Here is a 22,521-nt window from a genome sequence, read left to right on the forward strand (position 1 = left end):
ACACTACAGAGAAGCCATTTTGTTAGCCTTAACAGTTAACATTACAGTTAATATTACTGAGAACCCTACGTAACTCGCGTCTTCCAGTCATGGCAATATCCTTGCAAATTTTATCTGTACACTTCCAACCTTATTTAATAGGTTCAGTAGGTACATTTAATGTCTGAGAAATGAATACAATATACATCCTGAAATTCTTTTTCTTCGTAAACACCCACGAAACAGAGGAGTACCCCAAAGAATGAATGACAGTTAAACGTTAGAATCCTAAAGCCCTAAAGCCCCCTCCTACAAATTACATCTTTACATCTTTTAGTAAAACTTTTTTGAAGTGTACAAATGTATAATATGATGGTGAGGACAAAGCAAAAGAACATTGTCATTGTCAATCAACTAAGAATTACAGTGATTCCTTGATATATTTTCTTGGACAGGGTGAACACTGGGGGTCTTTTCTAGGGTACTGCTTCTATATTCCCTTTCCTCCATTTCAGTTTCCTTGTCCTTCTTGGCCTTATGTTGTTCCTTCTCGGCTGCTGACTGTGTAGGTGGATAGAGGGAAGCGAGATTGTGCAGCATGCCATGAAACAGGCCTGTCCTTTGCCAAGTAGTGCAGAGCAGCTAGACATTAGAAACAGTTTCCAAACACCAGGTGCCTGGTAAAGTCATTCCTTGGCATATATAGATATCCCTTGTTGATCAGTAGCTATTGGTTTGGTTTGCTATAACTCTAATGCAGTTGGCTCTAACTCTATTATTAACTGTAAACCAAGAAAGATTTTAGTGTATAGCCTGGGGAAAAAAAAGCACCTGAACACAGAAACCACTAAATAATAGGGGTCTTATGCAGCTATATAATTACAAGTATCTGAAGGGTTTATAAATGATGTTTTGTGTTACTATATATTGAATCTTGCGTAACTTATTTGAAAGACCTGCAGAATAAATCACATATAACTTTGCTTTGTACATAGACATAGACATACACATACACATACTTTATTGATCCCAAGGGAAACTGAGTTTTGTCACAGCTGCACCAACCAAGAATAGAGCATAAATATAGCAATACAAAAACCACAAACAATCAAACAACAATATGCAAACTATGCCAGATGGAAATAAGTCCAGGACCAGCCTATTGGCTCAGGGTGTCTGACCCTCCACGGGAGGAGCTGCAAGTTTGATGGCCACAGGCAGGAACGACCTCCAATGACGCCCAGTGTTGTTTCTCGGTGGAATATGGCCGGAGTCCAACAGCAAAGAGTTCAATATCCAGGCTACAAACACGTTCCTTGATCGTAATATGACCAGGATTGCACCATCCATTGTTAACCAGAACAGCAAGCCCCCAACTCTTTTACGCTTACCACTCTCAGTACACTTCTGGTCAGCCTGAACGGTCTGGAAGCCCTCCATGGAAAAGTTTTGGTTGGGTATGTTCACGTGCAGTCCAAGTGGAGAACTCCTCTTCTCCATAAGTCTCTGTTGTCCCGACCCGGACCTCTTTCCTCGCCTTTTTGATCCCCCTCTGCATCCTCTGTGTGTTTTCCTCCAGATTTCAGCAGGGGTGTCCGCCGCTCTGCTTGGTAAACCGGCCGGCATAAGCGCAATCAGCTGGTTCCTGGAATAAACAATGCGACCATACTGCTGCCACGCTAATGCGACGTGTCCGAGTGTAACTATTTCCAGCGCTAGAAAACCAAATAAAACTCTCTCCACCAGCATGTTAGAGAGGGTGCAGCTTCAATGTATTACCGTGAAAAAAAATACAACAAATAACTTAAGTTAAAAAAAGTAAGAAGTATAAAGTAAGAAAACTAGTCGGAGCAGCTGTAACAGGCTGCATGCACGACCAGCGCATGCGCACTAGTTTTGCACCCTTCATCCTCATTGGTGCCAAGTACTGTTCATTCATTCACCTCTCACCCAACTTTTCCCACCCCCCCATCTTAACACCCCCTTCATCCCCACCTTCTTCCACCTCATCCCCACAAACACTCATTGACTGCCTCAATGATCCCCCCAAAAATGGTCCTAGTTTTTTGGCCTGCTCAATAATGCTGGTTAGCAAAATGCTGGATAATAGTTTTTAATATAATTATGAAACTCGGGGATTTTAGGCTAATAAGTTTGCAATTTTGACTATTTTATGAAAGTTTTGTCTGAAAGACCTGATCCAAATAACAAATTAAGATTTTTGAACCAAATTAACTTGACAGTGGGTGTAAAATGGGTGTTCCAGAGTAGAAACAAAATGAAGCAGGAACTGGGGAGAACTAAAGTTGCATAATGAAAATATCTCTTAAGTATCAGGCCATCAGTCTATGGGCCTGAAGTGTAACTTCTTGTGCTCCCATTTACTAATACCAATGTATTCTGATATGATTCCAATACTTGCTCTTTTCATCTCAGTTTCTCTCTCAGCTTCTGGGCTCTGCTCTTAAAAGGAGGCACAGTTTTATAGCTGCTAGAGCACCAGAGATCTGGGTTCAATACTGACCTTGGGTGCTTACTATGTGGAGTTTGCACTTTCTCTTAGAGACTGCGCGTGTTTACCTTAGGTTCTGCAGTTTCCTCGCACGTCCCAAAGTCATGTCGGTTGGTCGGTTGGTCAGTTAATGTCGCTTGGTCGGTTAATGTCGGTCATGTCGGTTGGTCGGTTAATTGGCTGCTTCAAGTTGCATCTTGCATGTAGGGAAGTCATAGAATCTGGGGAAAATTAGAACGGAATTGGTGTAGGAGGAGTATAAACAGGTGGTTGATGGTTACTGTGAATTTGGTAAACTGAGGAACCTCTTTCTGTGCTGTATACCTCTAAAGAATAAGTCAAGCAATAAATTCTAAGTAAAATGTAAGTCCTCCGTGCTTATACCTCCTTACCCATTTTTGAACTTTGTGCTTTTCATTCAAAGGGTACTGAACATGACGTGACTCATCTTGGGTGCTGAAGTTGGGTTGGGAAGTGCAGAAATTTGAGAATCATTACACAGTATAAGGGGAACCAATTGTTTCTAAGTATTTTGCTATTTGTTTGCCATTTCTCCAGAGCTCTGCCTCTCATTACATTGAAATAAGTGAAGACTTTTTAAAAAAGGAGGGAGAGAGAAACTGGGGAATTATAGACCAGTTAGCCTAACGTCGGTGGTGGGGAAACTGCTGGAGCCAGTTATCAAAGATGTGATAACAGCACATTTGGAAAGCGGTGAAATCATCGGACAAAGTCAGCATGGATTTGTGAAAGGAAAATCATGTCTGACGAATCTCATAGAATTTTTTGAGGTTGTAACTAGTAGAGTGGATAGGGGAGAACCAGTGGATGTGGTATATTTGGATTTTCAAAAGGCTTTTGACAAGGTCCCACACAGGAGATTAGTGTGCAAACTTAAAGCACACGGTATTGGGGGTAAGGTATTGATGTGGATAGAGAATTGGTTAGCAGACAGGAAGCAAAGAGTGGGAATAAACGGGACCTTTTCAGAATGGCAGGCAGTGACTAGTGGGGTACCGCAAGGCTCAGTGCTGGGACCCCAGTTGTTTACAATATATATTAATGACTTGGATGAGGGAATTAAATGCAGCATCTCCAAGTCTGCGGATGACACGAAGCTGGGCGGCAGTGTTAGCTGTGAGGAGGATGCTAAGAGGATGCAGGGTGACTTGGATAGGTTGGGTGAGTGGGCAAATTCATGGCAGATGCAATTTAATGTGGATAAATGTGAAGTTATCCACTTTGGTGGCAAGAATAGGAAAACAGATTATTATCTGAATGGTGGCCGATTAGGAAAAGGGGAGGTGCAACGAGACCTGGGTGTCATTATACACCAGTCATTGAAAGTGGGCATGCAGGTACAGCAGGTGGTGAAAAAGGTGAATGGTATGCTGGCATTTATAGCAAGAGGATTCGAGTACAGGAGCAGGGAGGTACTACTGCTGTTGTACAAGGCCTTGGTGAGACCACACCTGGAATATTGTGTGCAGTTTTGGTCCCCTAATCTGAGGAAAGACATCCTTGCCATACAGGGAGTACAAAGAAGGTTCACCAGATTGATTCCTGGGATGGCAGGACTTTCATATGAAGAAAGACTGGATGAACTAGGCTTGTACTCGTTGGAATTTAGAAGATTGAGGGGGAATCTGATTGAAACATATAAAATCCTAAAGGGATTGGACAGGCTAGATGCAGGAAGATTGTTGCTGATGTTGGGGAAGTCCAGAATGAGGGGTCACGGTTTGAGGATAAAGGCGAAGCCTTTTAGGACTGAAATTAGGAAAAACTTCTTCACACAGAGAGTGGTGAATCTGTGGAATTCTCTGCCACAGGAAACAGTTGAGGCCAGTTCATTGGCTATATTTAAGAGGGAGTTAGATGTGGCCCTTGTGGCTAGGGGGATCAGAGGGTAGAGGGAAGGCTGGTGCAGGGTTCTGAGTTGGTTGATCAGCCATGATCATAATAAATGGCGGTGCAGGCTCGAAGGGCCGAATGGCCTACTCCTGCACCTATTTTCTATGTTTCTATAAAGAAATGGAGATACTCTGCATTTTATAGGAACTGAAAATACCACTGAGATGTCACTTTCATATTGGATATGTACATTGATGTAATCTATATCAAAGTTAACATTGACTTTTAGTATCATTTTAGTAAAATGTGGTTTATTTCTATGGATGTAAAATGCATTCAAGGTTACAATTTACTTTGGATATTATATTCTCCCTTGAACAGCAAAGCTTTGTCAAACTATTCATGGCCTAACAGGCTCTGGTGTCTCCTGTCACTTGTAAATTGGAATACAAGTTGAGCCTGTTGAAGATGTTGAACCTGTGATGCATGAGAAGTATATTGATTCAACTCCTCGGTGCAATGAGCCTGCCTTCTGGATTTTGTACATTCAACACACACTATGTAGTGTAGAGTTTCTTGACTGTGAAAGTGTGTCTAATATTACAAAAAGACATGTACTGAACAAATATTGAGAGGCTTGCACCCTTTCTGACTTATGTGAAAAGTGCATGGATGTCTTGTGGTTGTGGCAATTTAATCTTATGGAATATTAAGTAATAAGCTGCAAACGAAGGCTCACTCTAAAACTCACTCTTACAGGTGGTTACCAAGCGAGGAAAGGAATATATTTTGAAACACATTCCAAATATGCACAAGGACCAGTATGCACTTACAGCCTCAGAAGCACATCTCAAATACGTCAAAGAGGCTGTCCAGCTGGATGATGTGGCTGTTCACTATTACAGACTGTATAAGGTAAGGACTAGAATGTATATACTACGGCTTCAGCTCAGACAGAATGCTCTGAATTTTTATTGAAAGCACTGACTGAAAGAATTTTCTATTTACTGAGATTTCTTTTTGTCTGACTGCTTTCATAGCCTGGGAAGGTTGCCAGTGACCAGGTTAGTGGAATGGTTACCTGCAGCCATATTGGCATGGTCAACTATAGTTTGGGGAAATCGGCCTAGGAAAATGATGAGGCCACACATGATATTTTAGAGAAGAAAGAACTGCCGGAACTCTGGTTCAAATGTGTTTCATGACCTTATAACAAGTGTTTGAGGGTTGGGGCTGGTTAGCTGAGTTTTCAGCCAGAAGATGAAGGCTCAGAGAGCGAGCACCATTACTACAAACAGTAATCATGTGATCCAGAAGAGTCAGCTCACATCTCTAGTCCATGGCTTTCTTCCTTATTGTTTTTTGCATGCCAAATTAGCAGTGAATGTACAGCATGGTTCCTGTACAAACAGAAGACATTTGCCAACTCAAATCAGCTCCTTCAGACTGTGGTTTACCTATCACCCATGTGAATCTTTATTCTCACCATCCATTCTATTAGTTCTGAGTGAAGTGCATGAGAAAAGACGTTCCTGGCCCATGGCTTTGACTGAAAGAAGTCAAATAACGGTGGGGCTCTTGCGCGACCCTTGCTCTTTTTCAAAATGCTTAAGGACAGATTAATTTTCAGTAACATAATTTCAGTGTTTGATTCAGTACCAGATTGATTTCTGCAATGGCAGTTTTATCTAATGAGAAATTAGGCTGGAGTTCTCTGCTTTTAGAAGTATGAAATGTGATTTCATTGTGATGTGCACAATTCTTAAAGTTTGACAGCGCAGATGCAAATTATGTGTTTTTCTTGTTGTGGTGTCTGAACCAGGGAAGCAGTTTCAAAGCAAGGGGTCAGCCGCAGTGGACACAGACGAGAAGAAATTTCTTCACCTGGTGGATAGAGAATCTTTGGAATTCTCTGCCCAAGCAGGTTGCAGAGGCTTAATCACGAGGTACATTCAGGGCAGAGGTAGATAGATTTGTAGCTATTGTGGATGGTGGCTTTGGAATATCAAGAGCTGCAACCCTCACTGCAGGATACTCGGTCTCTGATCTATTCTTGTGGCTATGTGGGTGGTTCAGCTGAGTCTGTGGTCAATAGTTATTCCCAAGCCTTGATGATGGGAACTTAATGATACTAATGGCAAGGGTAGGTGGTTGGACTTCCTCCTGTTGGAGATGTAATTGTCTGGCACTTTTGTGATGTGTGTACTTGCATTTATTGGACCATGTCCGATTATTGTCTAGATGTTTCTTACGGTAGGAGCATCTTTTTTTCCTTATCAAATAAAGCACCGTGGTTTGTTCCGAGTTCACGAGGTGTTTTTGGAGATTATTGAATCTTGTACGGCCATTATTGTATATCTATATTTCTGACCTTAAGATGAAAGGAAGAGGTTGATTTGGTCTTGAGGAACAAGAAATGATAACCAGGGTTGGGATGGTGGACTTTCAACAACCTCAACTCTCTTCCCTGTGCAAGGTATGACTCCAACTGTTGGAGTACTTTCCCTCTGATGCCCATTGACCTTAATTTTCCCAGGGCTCTTGAAGCCACACTGAGTCACATACTTCTTTACTTGTGTGGGGAAGTCATTCTATCCTTACCTCAGAATTCAGGTATTAGGTTCATGAATTTGCAGCCGTTTCTAGAAAGGATTTGCTGTAAATTAAGTTGGTCGTGGACTTGTTTCTGTGAATGCTGCTGTCATTGTTAATCTACTCGCAGGTTTGTAAATTAATGTCACAACCATCTTCTGAGAGTTACTGGGAATACCACCCACCATGTTGCCACACTCAGGATGACAGTATTGGTAACTTCATCACTGGCACACCACCAGTTCCCCTGTAATTGCCTGTTAACAAGCAGCATGGCACTCCCTATGCAAAATATCCACAGTTTGGATCTTCCAAGCACAGCTGGCCTTGAGGACAACCTCAAGTATCTCTGCGTTCTCCTCCACTGAAAGGTACATGGGTGATTGAAAAATGGAGGACTATGTAGGATGGAAGGGTTAGATTGATCGTAGAGTACAGAAGGTTAAAAGATTGGCACAACATCATGAACCAAAGGGCCTGTACTGTTCAGTGAAACTCTCCCGATAAGAACATGTCATGTTCCAGCCATTGGAACAGCACTGTGCAAGGACCTAAGGTAGTATGTTGCATTGTGTTACACCACACACAACTATCGGGGTGATTCTGCCCAGATCATCTCACACCCATAGCACTGACTGGCAACTGGGCCTCGCTTATTCATGCAACAGGTTTAAATGAATGGCCATTGATCAAAATATGTGGCCTGAGCTGGTGTGTTGTCATAGCTCGCGACTCTTGTGTGGCAGAATTGGAGACATCTGAAGCGTATTAGGAAATATGGTAGTGGCACTTGTTCATTTGAATTAGCACTATTAGAAGGTATTGTAGCAATGTCCACTTTGTCTCTTGGCGCAGCCAAAAGCTAATGAAACACCCTTTCACTGTCATAATAACTCTGAACTTTGCAGCACAGGAATGTAACCTGATTTTACTTGTGTTTTTTTATGTTTAGGATAAAAGAGAGATTGAGGCCTCACTGATGCTGGGCTTGACTCTTCAAGGACTTCAGATATTTCAGGTGAGACTCAAAACAGTTCTATGCAAACCCAACTCACTTGCTGTCTTTCATTGTTGGTAATCACGATCCGAACCATCTGTCTAGAAAGAGTATTGTGCAAGTGGCAAAATAGTTCAGTTACTTTGCCATGTGCTACTTTGTAAGGAGCTGATCATTCCAGCAGCTAAAACCTCAGCTGTGTAGTTCATCTTTATGTACACCATGCGGTTGAATGAAATGCAAATCAATCACACAATGCAATCAGCACTTCCATCCACACATCACAGTGAGAAACTGAATCGCTGCAGTCTGTCTGTGTGCTGTCCCTGCTAGCGGACATTGCTGGCTGCGTGGCCTAAGATCAGTTGTTCTGCAATGTATATCTGATATTGTTGGTGCAGCTTTGAGCACAAATAATTATTATTGTAGACCATACCATGAAAAGCAGGCCTTAAAGGGGAAATGAAGCTGTGTAAAAGAGGAAGTCCTCAGACGGGCGGTAATCATTCAGTGCGAGTTGGCATTACCTGTGGCACAGAGCTTATAGGTGGTTACAGTGCACTACTATAAGAAAGAAGCTCTTGTCCCCATTTTTGCATGATTGATTAATTGGAAAAGTTACGCAGAAGGAACCTCAATGGTTAAATTTTTAATAAACAGCATTAATGTATAGTAACTGCTTTGTAGCTATATTTCACTACATTTGCAGCAGCCAGAGGGAAGGGTCTCTGCATGTTAACATTGTTTATTGGCTCACGATGAGCGTAGTTCCAAACGTTATAAAGCAGTAACCAGTGCATTTTAAATAATCTACAAAGGCTAGTTCATTGGGTAGAAGAATGGCTTCAGTGTACCACAAACAGTATTTCATACTATCAGAAACGAAACAAGCTGCATTAATTAGGTTTCGATCTAACTCAGAATGATGGCGAATACTCTATCAAAATTTTATGAGCTGAAAAAAAACACAGACACGGGCTTCATGATTCCACATATATTTTGTTGGAACCAGTTTTTAATCTTTTGTGTTATAATATAAAGGTTAATAATCATAAGTTTGGTAAAGGTGTATGTAACTTGTGTTATGGTGAAATTTTAATACTTTCATTTCCTCTTAACTGAATAAGAGAGACAATTTGTCTATTATACCTTTTACCTTGATTTTATTTCATTGCCCTTTTTATGCTTTTCTTTTGCCTCGTGTTACTTTACTGGGAAGTAACAAACTCAGCTGAATTTCATTGAAATTCCTTCCACTTCCTGCTGAGGATGAGGCTCTGCCAATGTCAGTAAAGGGAAAGGCCTCATAGTCGGTCTGCAGAAATGCCTCTGGTCTGGATATCACGGTTTATTTAAAAAAAAGCTTGAGCACATGCCCATTTGGCAGCAATGTGATCCAGGCACTGAAAATGGTCAATAGCCCAGTCCATCTGGCTGTAATAAAGTACTTCTAAAGTTAACAGATTTATATTGTTCACAAAGTAGGTAGTTTAGATTGTGAAAGACCGAACTGGCTTTGGACTGTTACAAGTTTTTCCCCTGTGTGATTCAGCAAAAGGAAAGGGAATGCTGACATGGAATATAATTGCATGGTAATGACTGTAATTTTTGTTCTGGAGAGACTACTGTACCATATCCTAAAATAGAATGTGATTGCAATGCTCCAGTTTTGTTTTTTGAGCAACCCAGAGTAACTAGAAACATCTTTCAGCTGTCTGTGGTTTATTTTCACATGTTTGCAGAATTCAGTCACTGGGTTGCACTTTGATTTCCATTTACTAAAACAATTTGGGCTAGGAAAATGGTTTAACACAATAACTTACAGTATATTGACTCTAGTATGACTTCAAACAATAACCAGAACTACACCTAGCACTCTTCAATTTTTGTGCTCGGTGCTAACAAAGGAGGGGTCAGGGTGAGGAAGACAGAGTATATTTCTCATACCACTTAATCTTTTCCAGGTTGTGGGCGAATCTAAACAGTTGTTGTATGATTTTCCTTGGACCAATGTTGGCAAGCTTGTGTTTGTGGTAAGTAAGGAAATTTTTGTAGCAATCTTTCCTTCCAACTAACTTTTATGAGCAAGGGAATCTGTTTCCTCCCATTAATATTTAACTGACACTGTAGAAATCTGGGTCTTGAAGTGGGGGCCAGAAATCAGATCCACAATACAGAAACAATGCTTTAGCATAGTTTGCTGTTTATGGTTTTGCATGAGAAATCTGACATAGAGGAAAAATACAATCTTTATTATCGGCCTCTTATTATCTAGATTACAGAATAAGGAAACATCGATAATAATAATAATTTGTAAAGACGACAAAATTATTTTTCTGCTCTTTTAACTTCATGGAATTAGATTGGATCGTTGTTGAGATAAATGCATTTAAAGGAGCCACTCATTTACTCACATTAAATTCAGTGTAATTTTGCCATCTCCTCCACGTTAAATCACACCAATGAATTGGATTTTCACACTCCCCCCCCCAACCACCAGCTCTCACACATCTTTAAAAAAAAACTCTGTGTAGTAGACAGCACTTGCACTTTTTATGTTATTCTCGAACTTGCCTTTTACAAGTGTGCAAGTGATGCATGCCTGTGCCTTTACTTTCACTGTGTGTAAGAATGCTGGTAAGAGATTTTTGTATGCATAAATATGCAATAGCTATGTAAAATGCACGATTTGAAATCAATTTCTAAAAGCTGTAGCAAATGTGGACAACCTTGAATCAAACATGAATGATCCATTATGATTTTAATTTTAATTTTGTGACAAAACTATTTTCTTGAACACTTCTGTACCTTACACTCTGAATAATTATAGCCTGATGAAACTTCATTTGTGAGAACAGTGAAGCATGACAAAACTCATGTCATCTGCTCTTTATTGAGAGATACAGGCTCTTCTAGCCCAACGAGCCCACACCTCCCAATTAACCTACTTCCCCGTATATCTTTGAAATGTGGGAGGAAACTGGAGCACCCGGAGGAAACCTACACAGTCAGAGGGAGCATACAAACTCCGTAGGGACAGTGACGGGAATTGAACCTGGGTCGCTGGCTTTGTAATAGCATTCTGCTAACCCTGTTCCCACACTACTTTTAAACACACACTAGGGCTTTATTCCGAAATCCTTTTTTTGAAGTCACTGAGGCCTCTGCTTCTTTCAAGTACATCAGGACCCAGTTTTTGCATCCTTGCAAATGTACAGACCATCTTCTAACACCCCCTTTAAGCATAATGGTGTATTAATAGGAGTAAAATCCTGAATATCTGCCATTCAGGGTGCCAAATTATTAGAGTTTTACTGTAAATGTAGTTGCCTTGTAGACAAATTAATTCAAAATATATATATTTATTTCAGTGATACAGCACAGAGTAGGCCCCTTCAGTGCTTCAATCTCCAACAAACCCGATTAACACTAACCTAATCACGGGACAAGTTACAATGACTAATTTACCTTTGGCCTGTGCAAGGAAAGTGGAGCACTGGGGAAAACCCAGGCATTCCACGGGGAGGGTGTACAGAGACTTCTTGCAGAATGGCCCCAGAGTTGAACTCCGAACCCTGGAACACCCCAAATTACAGCAGTGTCTCACTAAACGACACGCTGCCATAGAGATTATGTATACTCTAACATAACCTTAGTGGTGACATTCCATCAAACCACAAATGATTTAACTAATTTGCCCAGCTGGCAGGTTTCTAGCAGAGAAAATCATTGTCAGATAGCTGCCAATAAAAGCACAACCATGAAGATTTAAATACCTGCGTGACACTGTGATTCGAGAAAATTGCTGTTCATCTCCACACATCTGCATAGCTGTGCTGCCAAGTTTTTATTCCCACAGTCTGAAAAATAATTCACCTTGCGTTCAAAACATTAAGTGCTAAAGATCTGCTCCAGAGCTAGCCAGTCCTCTTCTTAAAATATTTCATGTTAGTTACAACATTGCAAATATAATGCTTCCAAGGTAACACCCACAAACTACTGAGGGAACTCAGCAGGTCAGGCAGCATCTATAGAAAAACATAGAAAATGGGTGCAGGAGTAGGCCATTCAGCCCTTCGAGCCTGCACCTCCATTCAGTATGAGCATGGCTGATCATCCAACTTAGAACCCTGCACCAGCCTTCCCACCATACCCCCTGATCCCTTTAGCCACAAGGGCCATATCTAATTCCCTCTTAAATATAGCCAATGAACTGGCCTCAACTGTTTCCTGTGGCAGAGAATTCCACAGTTTCACCACTCTCTGTGTGAAGAAGTTTTTCCTAATCTCGGTCCTAAAAGGCTTCCCCTTTATCCTCAAACTGTGACCCCTCGTCTGGACTTCCCCAACATCGGGAACAATCTTCCTGTATCTAGCCTGTCCAATCTCTTTAGGATTTTATATGTTTCAATCAGATCCCCCCTCAATCTTCTAAATTCCAACGAGTATAAGCCTAGTTCATCCAGTCTTTCATCATATGAAAGTCCTGCCATCCCAGCAATCAATCTGGTGAACCTTCTTTGTACTCCCTGTATGGCAAGGATGTCTTTCCTCAGATTAGGGGACCAAAACTGCACACAATACTCCAGGTGTGGTCTCACCAAGGCCTTATACAACTGCAGTAGTACCTCCTTGCTCCTGTACTCGAATCCTCTTGCTATAAATGCCAGCATACCATTCGCCTTTTTCACCGCCTGCTGTTCATGTCCCTCCATCTTCCTCACATCCATGTGCCTATACAAACATAATTTAAAAGTCTCAAATGGGACCAGACAGCATCCATCAGAATAGGAGGAGAAGTAAGTGAGTGTGTGAATATCATGAGAGGAGTCAGGCAAGGTTGTGTCTTTTCGCCAGACTTATTCAACCTGTATAGTGAAAATATCTTGAGAAGTATCAAAGACATCAAAGGATTCACAATTGGAGGCCATAATATAAATAACATCAGATATGCTGATGACATCGTACTAATAGTTTACTCAGAAACAAAACTTCAAGAACTACTCACTACAGTGGCAGCAGAAAGTAATTGCAGAGGCCTCTCAATCAACACCAAGAAGACAGAAAAAATGGTCATCTCCAGAAAGACAAACATCCCACAACGTGTGATCAAGATCGGAAATACAAACATCAAACAAGTTAACAAATTCAGATACCTTGGCAGCCTAATAACAAGTGATGGCAGGTGCGACACAGATATCAAATACAGAATAGCAATGGCGAAGGAAGCTTTCCAAAAAATGGCGACCATATTAACAGACAGAAAGATGAGCATGTACACTAAAAACAGAATACTGCAGTGCTACATTTATTCTATCCTGACTTATGGAAGTGAACGCTGGACCATTTCCCCAGCAATGGAAAAGAGACTAGAAGCAACTGAATTATGGTAAGAATGAAGAGTCAATGTTTTGGGGCAAGACACTTCATGAGTTCTGTGACGACCTTCATTTCCAAGATGTGGCCTGTTCTCAAAAGTCAGGGTAAATCCAGTCTGGCCAATTACCGCTCCATTAATCAACTCTCAACCATCAGCACAGTGATGGAAGTAACATTGACAATGCTATCTAATAGAACATTGCTCTTTCTTTGGCTTCATCATGGGCCAATCACTCAGGATCTCATTACAGCTTTGGTCTAAGCTTTGTTAAATTAGGGTGATTTAAAAATGACTGACTGCCATGTTTTCAAGGCATCCCTTTGCTGAGTGTAACATCAAAGGAAGTCAAGGGAAATTGGGTTAAGCTATTCACTTGTCCAAACTGTACACAGCCCAAGCATTTTCTCATGGTTGTGCAAGTCCAGTGACAATGCAGGAGTTCCTCAGTAGAACCATGTTAATTTCTTCATCAATGATTGTCCCTCCATTGTACGATTGGAAGTAATATTGCTTGTTAATCACTATGATCAGTTCTATTCATAATTCCATTGATAATAAGGGAGTCCCTTTGTGTAGCAGAATCTGGGCAATGTTCAGGCGTGGACAGGTAACTGGAAGTAATTTTTATGCTACATTGTGTCTGACAATGGCTTTCTCCAACTAAGGTGAATCTAGCAACTCCTCTTGACATTGTCTAAGGCTTCACCATCAGCATTCTGGAAAGTTATCATTAGTTAGAAGCTAAATTGGACCAGCCACATAAATGCTGTGGCTACAAGAGCAAGCAAGATTCTAAATATTCAGCAGAATTGATTCAGACTAACCAAATCTCTATTGAAATACTTTCCCCTTGTCCAAAGCAGTGCTGTTTTAGCAAAATTCAGGGTATCTGATATCATCAAAGGCAAAGCCTTTTGTTTGACTGGCACTCCATTCACACCCTACACATTTATGCCCTCCACTGCTACTGCACTCTCTCTCCAATGTGTACCAACAAGATGGACTGTGGCAGCTTAGCAAGACTTCTTCACCAGTTCCTCCATGATGTAGAAAAGGAAAGCCAGCAAGTGACCTTCCATCAGTATGTTTCCTCAGAGTCATGGCATGGAAATACGTCTCCTTTACTTTATTGACGCTGCATCTAATTCCTGGAATTTTCTGCATAGCAGTGCTGAGGGAGAACCTTCAGCAGTTTATGAAAGTGATTTGTAAGGGACAACAAATGCTGGTGATGTGCTCATCCTCTGAATGTTGAATATTCATCATGCTGAATACATTGGACTATTAGGCGTCAAAAGGCTGACAAATAGCAGAAGTTGACCTTGGAGAGGAAGAAACAATCAATTTGTCAGGCTGAGAATCTCGGGCCAGAACTTCGACTGTTTATTCCTTTCCATAGATGCTGACTGACCTGCAAGTTCCTCCAGCATCGTGTGTGTGTGTGTGTGTGTTACTCTGGATTTCCAGCACCTAAAGACTCTTGTGTTTAGGAGTTGACTGCTTTTGGCTGGTTATTTCATTTTTAATGTTTTCTTACAGTGAAGAAGGAGGCCAATCCTCCCAACCCATCTATGTTAGCTCTTGCAATGTTCCCATTCCCCCACAATTTATTCTCCCTCATGCTCCCATCAACTCCCCTCCCATTTTCTTGCCACCCATCAACTCAAGGTGCAAGTCACAGCAATCAATTAATGTGTCAACACTTCTTTGGCACGTGGGAGCAAGCTACCCAAAGGAAATCTAGGTAGCCATCGGAAGAATGTAGCTATTTAGAAAAATAGAGGGCTATGGGTAACCCTAGGTAATTTCTAAGTAAGGACATGCTCGGCACAGCTTTGTGGCCCAAAGGGCCTGTACTGTGCTATAGGTTTTCTATGTTTCCAATGTGCTGGGCCCACACAGGTTGTATCAGAGGTCAGGACCGAAGGTGGACCATTGGCCTATGTGACAGAAACGCTTACTACTGCATTACAGTGCCAGTCTTGTCTTCAAATATTTTAACCATCTCAGCAAATGAAAAATAATTTTAATCTAAATGTACATGCCAAAATTGTGGTCCCACCAGTGCCAAAATTATGTGATCCTTCCTGTACCCTTCTGTGGAATTTCCAATGAGAGTGCAGCTAAAGAACCAGAAAACAGCTTGGACCTTGGTTTCTGCTTACTTTTCCTGTCAATACCCATAGGGCCTGAGGGCGCTCCCTATGTCCACTCATACTCAAGAAACTGGAACGCCATCCTGGTGTTTCCACATCCTAGATCTAAATGATTCAAACTCTTTAAGGTCAATAGACTCTAAACTTTGGCTGCCAGCACTCCAGATGTAGTGGTTTTTCCTTGTATACACCTCCACACATCCATAAAAACATACTGTATAATGTGTCCGGTCTCCTGTATGATACTTTGTCCTTTCAGGCAAACAACTAGGTGGTCAGTCATTGGGCCATTTATTCAGTCTGTTGGGAAGCCGTTGGCTTTGGCTCTCTTTGAGAGACAGCACTTGAGATCAGAAACTTTATTCAAATGTATTGACCCAACAGTATTTCATGCAACTATTCTAAAAGTATCCATATAATACCTTTACTTTAAGTGCTCACAGCTGGTCACTGTGATATACTTTAGCACAGTGCTTGATTCAATGGTGCACTACTATGTCTCCCGGGCATGGCAAAATCTCAACAAGCAAGGCTTGTATGATGGAAATTAACCATTTTCTCAGCAGAGAAACTTGATTAAAAGTAGTACTATATTTCTGTATAATCATTTGCACCAAATTTTCTCTTCACAAGTGCATATCTTGGGATTGTGTACATACTGAAATGTTCTTTTTGAGTTCTCGAAGAATGGTTTTAGTTATAGGTAATTCTTTAGAAAGTTTTGCAAGTACCATTTATCATGAAGGATCATGTTTCCCTCTCCCACCCTAATGCCGCATCCACGCTAGGACCACCAGACTCAAAACCCGTTACTGCCCTCAAGCCATCAGGCTGATCAATACCTCCACCCATTAACCCATCACCACCACAGCATTATCATTCCTTATCAGACTCGCCGTGTGCACAAATACTCCTGTACCTAGTGTCACTTTATGTACGGGGGTGATTAATAAGTTTGTGGCCTAAGGTAGAAGGAGCCCATTTTAGAAAACCCCTCCTGCATGTACACACTTAGTCCAGCGGACGTGAAGCATACGGATCTTGGACCTCCAGAAGGTGCCCACAGCAGGGGTGATTGGTAAGTTCGTGACCTAAGGTAGAAGATGTGTTATTAACTTCAAACTTTCTGCATAATCACTCAAAGAGTTGACCTGCATGTGCATGTAACAAGAGCTGTATAACTCATCTCCTTCTACCTTAGGCTACGAACTTATCAATCACCCCTGCTGTGGACACTTTCTGGAGGTCCAAGATCCGTATGCTCCATGACCGCTGGACTAAGTGTGTAAATGTAGGAGGGGACTATGTTGAAAAATAAATGTGCTAGGTTTCCTAAAATTGACTCCTTCTACCTTAGGCCACAAACTTATCAATCACCCCCTGTATATGCAATCTCTCTATGTATGTAAGTAACATTTATATTTATGTTTTTAATTGTGTTCCTTTAGGCTTATTGTGTTTTTCTATTGTGCAGAAGATCCAGACTAACAATCCTTTTGTTCTCCTTTTCACCTGTTGTTTATTGTCAAGAATGACAATAATCATTATTGAATCTTAAACTTCTATTGTTAAATTGATTGACTGTATAATTCATTGCAAATGGTATTGAATTGATTACCCAAGTTTAAAGTTATACATGGTTTTCGTTTTGGTTTGCTGATCACACAGAACTTTTCCTATGTTTACAGGGGAAGAAATTTGAGATCCTGCCAGACGGTTTGCCTTCTGCTAGAAAACTCATTTACTACACTGGCTGTCCCATGCGTTCCAGGCACCTGCTTCAGCTCCTCAGTAACAGCCATCGTCTCTACATGAACCTGCAGCCTGTCCTACGACAGGTCCGCAAACTGGAAGAGAATGAAGGTATGCTTAAAATCCAAATATTTTGGAGGTGCTGTGATTAGCTGAGCTTGAAATTTCATGGAGTGTACCTATTCTGTTTGCCAGGTTGAGTTTGACATGTGCACACGTATGGTGAGGTTCAGGTGAAATGAAAAACTTGCTTGTTGCCCATGGGTTCAGACAGCACACAAAACATAAATTATACAGGACTATGAAGAGAAAAACAGCTGTTGAAAACGTGTAATCAGTGCAAAAATAGAGACAGGATATAATAATGCAAGAGGTAGGAATATGGTTGTGTCAAGAACCTGACGTTTGCAGGAAATTAGCTGTTTCTAAACCTCATGGTGTGGGGCTTGATGCTTCTGTGTCTCATCAAGTCAGGACTGACTAAGGATCTCAGCTCGAAACATCGACTGTTTATTCCCTTCCATAGATGCTGCTTTGCTTGATTTGTTGTTCCTGCAGTAATGTGTGTGTGTGTGTTGCTCAATATTTCCAGCATCTCTTGTGGTTAGGCTTCTGTGTCTCTTGCTCGACATGCTGAACAGTAGGCATAGCCCACTTGGTGGGATTGTTGATGATAAATGGTACCTTCTTCAGGCAGTGCATTTTGTAGATGCTGTCAGAGGTCGACCAGGCTGTGTCCACTACTCTCTGCAGATCAACGAAATGGCTGATCGGCTCTTGTTGCTTTTTCAGTTCTGCCAGGAGGAACGTGAGAAGTCGCATATCATTTGCCTTCAGTGAGACAATGCTATAGTTTTCTGCTCTAAACTGAGTCATGCTTGGACCACTAACCTAAAATTATTAGTATGTTAGTTTTTTTTTAAATTACAACAAAACCTATAGTACTGTGAAATTTAATGAATTAGGCAGAAAATATTAGACATATTTTAGGTGTGATAGATGTTTGAATTTCCAGGTGACACCATCTAGAACATATTGTTGTTTCTAAGTTTACAAAGGGAAACAGTTTGTAATTCTGCCACCTGATGTGGTGGTCTGTACACTGTGCAGGTGATTTGATCTGAAACTGGATCACTAAGATGCCTTCAGATGCTCGTAGAGGACACGTGCTTGAACTGGAACGTGAGTGTGCATGGTGTCATCAGGCTGTGTGTAGCGCATATCTTCTCATCACTTGTACATTATTCTTGTGAAGGACCAGGCTGATCACAACGAAGCACGCCTTAGCTCCAGAACTCAGCCACCTTTGTTTCTCAACCTTATCAGCTTTACTGTTGTAGACTGTAGAAGAATACAGCATTGAAACACTGTCCACGCTGAGCATCAGACACTCATTTACACCGTTCCTACATAGTTACTCTTTATTCTGCACATTATCATCTTGCAGGCATATGGTTCTTTGCATTCACTCCAACCTGTGTCCCCCTCTTTGCTGATATCTTCAGCATATTCAGCAAATTAGTTGTTTGCTGTTGGTGGACACCAGTTTGTACCTCTCCGTATCGCCTCCTCACGGAGCTTGTTACTCTACCTGGGCCCAATGCCAAGAGGAATCAACTCCAAGATGGAGACTGTGGTGGCAGAGCTGACGGTGGAAAGGTTTTTGCCCAGGTGTCCAGTATATATTTAAGTAGTGCAAAAGGAGAGCAAAATTTAAAAGTAAAATGGTGTGGTCTACATGGGTTCATTGTCCATCCAGATAGCTCATGGCAGTGGGGGAGAAGCTGAAACACTGAGTGTATGTCTTCAAGCTCCTGTGCCTCCTCCTTGATGGTAGCCATGAGAAGAAGGCATGCCCTGTGTGATGGGGGCCCTTAATGACGAATACCATCTTTTAGGTGCATCACTTTTTGAAGATGTCCTGGATGCTTCAGAGACTCGCGCCCATGATGGAGCTGCTGAGTGCAGTTTTCACCAGCTTTTTCTGATCCTGGGCAGTGGCCCCACCATGCCAGACAATGATTCAACCAGTTGGAATGTTCTTCATGGTACATCTGTAGTAATTTGCAAGAGTCTTTGGTGACGTACCATGTCTCCTCAAACTTTTCATGACATCTAGCCACTGTTGTGCCTTTTTTATAATTGCATCAATTTGTTGGGCCCAGGATAGAGCAGAGATGTTGATACCCAGGAACCTGAAACTGCTGTCCCTTTGCACTACAGATCCCTCACTGATGGCTGGCGTGTGTTTCCTCGACTTTCCCCGCCTGAAGTCCACAATCATTTTCTTGGTCTTACTGATGTTGAGTGCAAGGTTGTTGTTTTGACACCACCCAATCAGCTGGAGACCAGAAGATGTAAGAGCAAAATTAGGCCATTTGAGCCATCAAGTCTGCTCTGCCATTTCATCATGACTAATCCATTTCCCTCTGAGCCCCATCTCCTGCCTTCTCACTGTATTCCTTCTTGCTCTGACTAATCAAACAAATATCAACGTCTACCTTAAATATACCCAATGACATAGCCTCCACAGCCACCTGTGGCAACGTATTCCACGGATATACCACTCTCTGGCTGAAGAAATTTCTTCTCATCTCTGTTCTAAATGGATATTTCTCTATTCTGAGGCTGTATCCTTTGTTTCTTTGACTCCCCTACCATAGGAAACATCACTCTATCTAGGTCTTTCAACATTTGATAGGTTTAAATGAGATTTCCCTCCCCGCCCCCTGATTCTTCTGAATTCTAGTGAGTATAGGCCCAGAGCCATCAAATGCTTCTCATATGATAAACCTTTCAATTCCAGAACCTCCTTTGAACCGTCTCCAATGTCAGCGTGTCCTTTCCTGGAGGCCTCAAAACTGCCCTCAATACTCCGTGAAGTCTCGACAGTGCCCAAAAAGCCTCAAAATTACATCCTTGCTTTTATTTTCCAGTCTTCTCGAAATGAATGTTAATATTGTATTTGCCTTCCTCACCACTGACTCAGCCTGCATATTAACCTTTAGGGAATCCTGCACAAGCACTCGCAAGTCCCTTTGCACCTCAGATTTTTGAATTTTCTCTCCATTAAGATAATAGTCCAAAGTACACGACCATACATTCCCCAACATTTTATTCCATCTGCTATTTCTTTGCTCATTCTCCTAATCTAAGTCCTTCTGTAGCCTCTCCCTTTCGTCAAAACTACCTGCCCCTCCACTTATCTTCGTATTGCCTCCAATCTTGGCCACAGAGTCATCAATTCCGTCATCCAAATCATTGACGTATAATGTAAAAAGTGCAGGTCGCTACACAGACCCCTGTGGAGCACCGCTAGTCTCTTGCAGTCAACCAGAAAAGGCTCCCTATATTCCCATTCCTTGCTTCCTGCCAGTCAGCCAAAGCTCTATCCATGCTTGTATTTTTCCTGTAATATCATGGGCTCTTAACTTGTTAAACCACCTCACGTGTGGCACCTTGTCAAAAGCCTTCTGAAAATCCAAGTATATAACATCGACCAATTCTCCTTTGTCTATCCTGCTTGTTATTTCTTCAAAGAATTCCATCAGATTTGTCAAGCAAGATTTTCCTTAAGGAAACCATGCTGACTACAACATATTTTATCATGTGCCTCTAACACCCCCAAAACCACATCCTTAACAATCAACTTCAACATCTTCCTGAAGTCAGACTAACTGGCCTATACAGTCGGCCCTCCTTATCTGCGAGTTCTGCATGTACAAATTCAACCAACCGCGAATCCAGAAAACCCGGAAGTGCTCTTCCAGCACTTGTTGTTCAAGCATGTACACTTTTTTTCTTGTCATTATTCCCTAAACAATGCAGTATAACAACTATTTTACATGGCATTTACATTGTATTAGGTATTATAAGTAACCTAGAGATGATTTAAAGTATACGGGAGGATGTCCGTAGGTTATCGTGGATCGAGATCGAAAAAAAAACGTAAGGTCTCTTACTAAGTAAGTCGGAACAGGTACATCCGGTATTATTTAACGTCAGTTAGTCAAATGTTTGTCTTAATATATAGTATATATTTTACCTTCCTATGCATATAAGACACTTAAGAAACGTATGTTTCAGTGCCGGGCTCGGGAACGGAAGTTCTTGAGTTCGATCTGGTGACAGACCACTCCCAAGCGCGCTCTCCATCTGTGCCGGGTTGATGTGCTGGATCAAAAACCCAAAACCTCAAAACCCAATAATTAAACCACTGCGTTGCTTAGTAATAATTGTAGCTTTCATCGGGGCAGGGCCTTTCTCACTTTATCCTTTAAAATTGTTCCGATCGTTGACCAACTGTAGCCTAATGCTTTTCCAATGACCGATGGCATTTCACCTCTTTCCGATCGCTTTATTATTTCCACTTTATTTTCAATCGTGATCGTGATTATTTTTGTGAGCAGAAACACTGCAGACTCAGAGCTCTGCTGCCGGGTCCTAATGTCCACCGCACTGAGACAGGTTAAATAAGGTCCAGGGTTCCGCTGGGTCCTAAGGTCCACCGCATTGAGACAGGTTGAAAGAGGTACTTGAGTATCCGCATTTTTTGGTATCCACGAGGGGTCCTGGAACCAATCCCTTGCGGATAAGGAGGGCCGACTGTAATTTCCTTTCTTCTGCCTCTCTCCCTTCTTGGAGTGACATTTGCAATTTTCCATGCCAGAATTCATTGATCCTTGAAATATCATTACTAATGCCTCCACAATCTCTTCAGCAACTCTCTATTTCACTTCTGTACGGTGCCTCATCACCATCTGAAATTCTGCTAGCAATAGTTGTGTCATTGACAGATCTATAGATGCCATTTGGGCTGTACTTAGCACACAGTTGGGCATGTAGAGAGAGTAGAGCAGTGGGCTAAGCACGCATCCTCAAGGTGTGCCAGTTTTGATTGTCAGCAAGGAGGTGATGTTATCAATAAAGTATGACTATGACTATTTCCAATCGGCACTGACTGTGATCTCCCGATGGGGGAAGTCAAGGATTGAGTTGCAGGGGGAGGTACAGGGGCCGAGATTCTGGAGCTTCTTGATTAGTACTGAGGTGATGGTGTTGAACTAAAACTGGTGCTGTTTATTCCATAGTGTGCTGCTTGAGCCTGGGTTTTTAGCTATGGTGGAATTTCGTATAAAGCTCATTACACAGAGAATGTATGTGGTCAAAAGCTTCACACAGTTCCCCAAAGTGCTTTCCAAACATTTTTGTTCAGTGTTTGGCTCACCCAGTCAGTGGACTTGTGTGATTAATTTAATTCATTGCATTAGTCTTTGAATATTTTTAATGCATTCAGTGG

At 41.6% G+C, this 22,521-nt stretch overlaps 1 protein-coding gene across 1 annotated transcript in view; it reads left to right on the forward strand.

Annotated features, from left to right (window-relative positions):
* Nucleotides 1-22,521, forward strand: part of frmd6 (FERM domain containing 6) — a 133,531-nt gene that overhangs the window by 77,982 nt on the left and 33,028 nt on the right. The window contains exons 7-10 of the mRNA XM_063048729.1: nucleotides 5,105-5,260; nucleotides 7,890-7,955; nucleotides 9,899-9,967; nucleotides 17,159-17,333. Coding sequence (XP_062904799.1) covers nucleotides 5,105-5,260; nucleotides 7,890-7,955; nucleotides 9,899-9,967; nucleotides 17,159-17,333 — 466 coding nt within the window. The remainder of the gene's footprint in view (nucleotides 1-5,104; nucleotides 5,261-7,889; nucleotides 7,956-9,898; nucleotides 9,968-17,158; nucleotides 17,334-22,521) is intronic.

This window comes from Mobula hypostoma, chromosome 1, assembly GCF_963921235.1.
Source record: "Mobula hypostoma chromosome 1, sMobHyp1.1, whole genome shotgun sequence".
In the NCBI taxonomy this organism is placed as follows: domain Eukaryota; kingdom Metazoa; phylum Chordata; class Chondrichthyes; order Myliobatiformes; family Myliobatidae; genus Mobula; species Mobula hypostoma.